General features: G+C 40.8%; 1 protein-coding gene across 3 annotated transcripts in view; it reads right to left on the bottom strand.

Annotated features, from left to right (window-relative positions):
* The window catches only part of sema3fa (sema domain, immunoglobulin domain (Ig), short basic domain, secreted, (semaphorin) 3Fa), a 50,243-nt gene that overhangs the window by 19,682 nt on the left and 27,353 nt on the right, over positions 1-3,208 (bottom strand). For all 3 annotated transcript variants that reach the window (XM_035661605.1, XM_035661607.1, XM_035661606.1), the window contains exons 3-4: positions 932-1,092; positions 645-707 (exon numbers count right to left, since the gene is read on the bottom strand). In XM_035661605.1, coding sequence (XP_035517498.1) covers positions 645-707; positions 932-1,092 — 224 coding nt within the window. The remainder of the gene's footprint in view (positions 1-644; positions 708-931; positions 1,093-3,208) is intronic.

The raw sequence follows: 3,208 nt of genomic DNA, 5'->3' as shown, positions 1-3,208 counted from the left end.
AATGTCTGTGTGATGTGTTTAAGATATGTAGGTGAATATGTTTTCCGCCCTCGCTGAAGAGAACTGAATGTTGCACGTTCAGAGTTCCTGCTGCAGCTTAATTGGTGGCAGCTGTATGCAATCAGCAATCAGGGATCCAGAGACAGTAAATAAGAGCTTCACAGCAAGTCACACAGAAAGAAGGAGCTTTAAAATGTCCTCCACTGACCTCGGTGCCACATTCAAATCACCAAGTGTCGCCAAAAAGACACTCTGGAAACACACACGCTTTTTACGCGAGGGTATCGCCTGATGAAATGATGTTTAAATGTGCAGCAGGTCAAAAAGGAGAAGGTTTATGGCTGTGCTTTTATCAGCTAGTGCATTAAGGGACCTGTTACACCTATGGCACAGGGTTTTGAGGGTTGAGGAACTCATGATTGCTTTATTAAAGATTTAAATGCTCACTTTATCTCACAGTCTAACACCCCATATATTATTCATTTATAATATAAAATAGAGTAAAACAGAGAACCCTTAGAAACAGGAACCAGGAAATGTTTGACATTCTCGCTTAATAAGTACTGAAACAATTCATGTTCTGTCAATTGACTGATTAAGTAATAAACTAATTGTTTCAACCATCACGTTAGTTGAATACTCACATTGGTGTCTTTGCCTGACAGGACACATTCAGTCTTCCTTTGGGGGACAACAGGCCAGTGGATCTGAGAGAGAGAGAGAGAGAGAGAGAGAGAGAGAGAGAGAGAAGACGAGAGAGAGACGAAGAGAAGAGAGAGAGAGAGAGAGAGCAGAGAGAGAGAGAGAAGAGAGAGAGAGACGAGAGAAGAGAGAGAAGAGAGAGAGAGAGAGAGAGAGATCAACAAGCTGGTTAGATGTAAACTTGTGCAGAGCTCAGTCAGGATTATTGTTTGTGTGGGATGTTTCTTACTATGAGTGGCTCCTTGTTGATGTCGTGCAGATCCAGAGAGAGGATGTAATCTTTGCTGCCCACATACATGCGGTCGTGATCCTCATCCATGCGAAGGATGCGATAGTCAGTGGAGTTCAGCAGAAAGGAGAAGTGGTGAGCGGTGCCTGTAGACTTTAACTCTATAATAAGGCAAACAGAGGGGAGAAATAAATGGTTCTCTTCAAGCTGTGGCAATAATACTGTAGTAGAAAAACACACAATAAAATTGGGAAACGCAAACCACAGACATGGTCACAAAGAGATGTGTGTAGGCTGCTTATTTTTGGCACAATATGCCCTTTGGTTTGCCAAAGTTCTTTCATTCTTTCTTTCCTTACTAGAGCTGATCTTCTCTTTATTTACTTTACAAATCTGAACCACTTATGCACACACACACACACACAGTATGCTAATGACATGATAGTATGCTAATCATCTGCCAAATCTCCCCTCAGACTCCCCTAAAATTGATTTACAGAAGCTGTTCTTTTTTTTTTATGCACTACAATTACTTCCTGTCATTATGGGGTTCTGGATAGGCTAAATCTGGATATGACAAGTTTGACAAAAGCATGGAGGCATACAGTAAGTCTCACAAGAGTTAGAACTGAATGGAAACAGACAAGCAATAGATCACTCACTGCTGTATGGCAGCAGAAAGCTGTCAAAAAAGCTCTAACTGACCATTAATTTTAGTCTGTGCTATTTTTTTTTCACACTGGTATCCTGAGCTACAGTCATGGAACATGGCCTCCATTACAAAAAGCCAAATAGCAGATAATGTTCAGGACCTGGCAGTCTGACCCCGGCTTTCCTTCACCTTCTGTGAATTCTATCGAGCTGTGGCGGAGATGATGGCCTTCACTATAATCTCCTCTTGTGAATTCTCCATTCCAGCTGCAGCAGAGAAGATGCCAACCACTCCCAGGCTTAGTCTCACATCATATCATACATAACATGGCCACATCCTTTTCCTCCATATCACTGTTAAAACTATTCCACTATATAAACTTCTCTCCAATGGCTCACATACTGCTCGGCAGATCGCTGGTGTGTGAGTTTAAGTTACACTCTTGGTGTGAGGGGAGATAAGTGGAGATCTGGTGTACGGAAAGCAGCTTTTTCTCCCGGTCCTCCCATTACCTCCCAAGCTGTTAGTGAATCTGATAGGAGGTCTCTCTCTTAAGCTCTCTTTCGAAATACGCTTGGGAAAGTGAAGCTTGAGAAAGTTGAGCCTGCACTTGTGCTGTTCTATTTGCAGAGAAAACTAGAGGACCAGATAGAGGACCTGTTCATGTTCCACTTCAATAGTACCAAACAAACGTCCCTACTGTTCTCCTCAGCCGAGTCTGAGATTCAATGAAGATGAGAAAGACTTGCTAAAACAGCTTTTCTTGACCAGGAAGAAGCAGAATGTCTTGTTACTTAAAAGACAGTGTGATGTGCTCCACCTGCACAAGACATCTTGAAATACTGACATGAATCCTCTGCCAGAAAGCTTCTCAGCTGCTGGTGTGCTGAGCTCCTTCAGGAACTGTGAAATATTGCCGTCATGGTGCAGCATCACGGCACGCAGTGGGGTGGATAAGGTAGTAAATAGGAATAGACATGGCTGTCACCTGTGTAATTCTCATAAGTTGCCTCCAAACACACATGCTTTACTATTTGTTCTCAGTCTTATGGACAGAGAATTATAGTAGGCCTAGGAGTTTATGGACTTTTAGTGGAATATTGTGGTGAATATATCGAATTGTTTTACAGAATTCTGTGCACATCTATTAAAATGGATTATCAAAGCCAATTCAAAATTAGTTACTGAAGTCTGAGACTCTTTTCCTCTACAACATGAGAGTTTTTTCTGTCTGCTTAAATTATTTAAACATCGATTTTTATTGATATTGATCTTTAAGAGTTGAAATCAAACTCCATTTTTGAAGCTATTGTTGGCCAGCATTTCTTCAGCAATACCATTTCAATGTATTTAAATTCTGCAATCTCTCTTTACAGTGGTTTTTATTGTTAGTTTTTATGTTCAATTCCCATGCAGCATTTATATTGAAATGATGCATGCATGCAGCATTACTGCTTGTAATTTTATCTCATTAATATCAGCCTCAATATTTACTGTCTGCTCTCTTTACACGGTGTCTGAGCTGTATTAAGTTACTGCTAACCCAACATTTCCTACTGCTACACATTAAAAATCAATAGGTGGGTTTTATTGTGAAGCAGTCACAGGAAATGCAATGTATTTGT

This window comes from Morone saxatilis, unplaced genomic scaffold, assembly GCF_004916995.1.
Source record: "Morone saxatilis isolate NCDOM2014 unplaced genomic scaffold, NCSU_SB_2.0 Contig18, whole genome shotgun sequence".
Lineage (NCBI taxonomy): Eukaryota > Metazoa > Chordata > Actinopteri > Moronidae > Morone > Morone saxatilis.
Note: the sequence above shows the minus strand (reverse complement) of the source record. Positions and strands in the feature narration are given on the sequence as shown.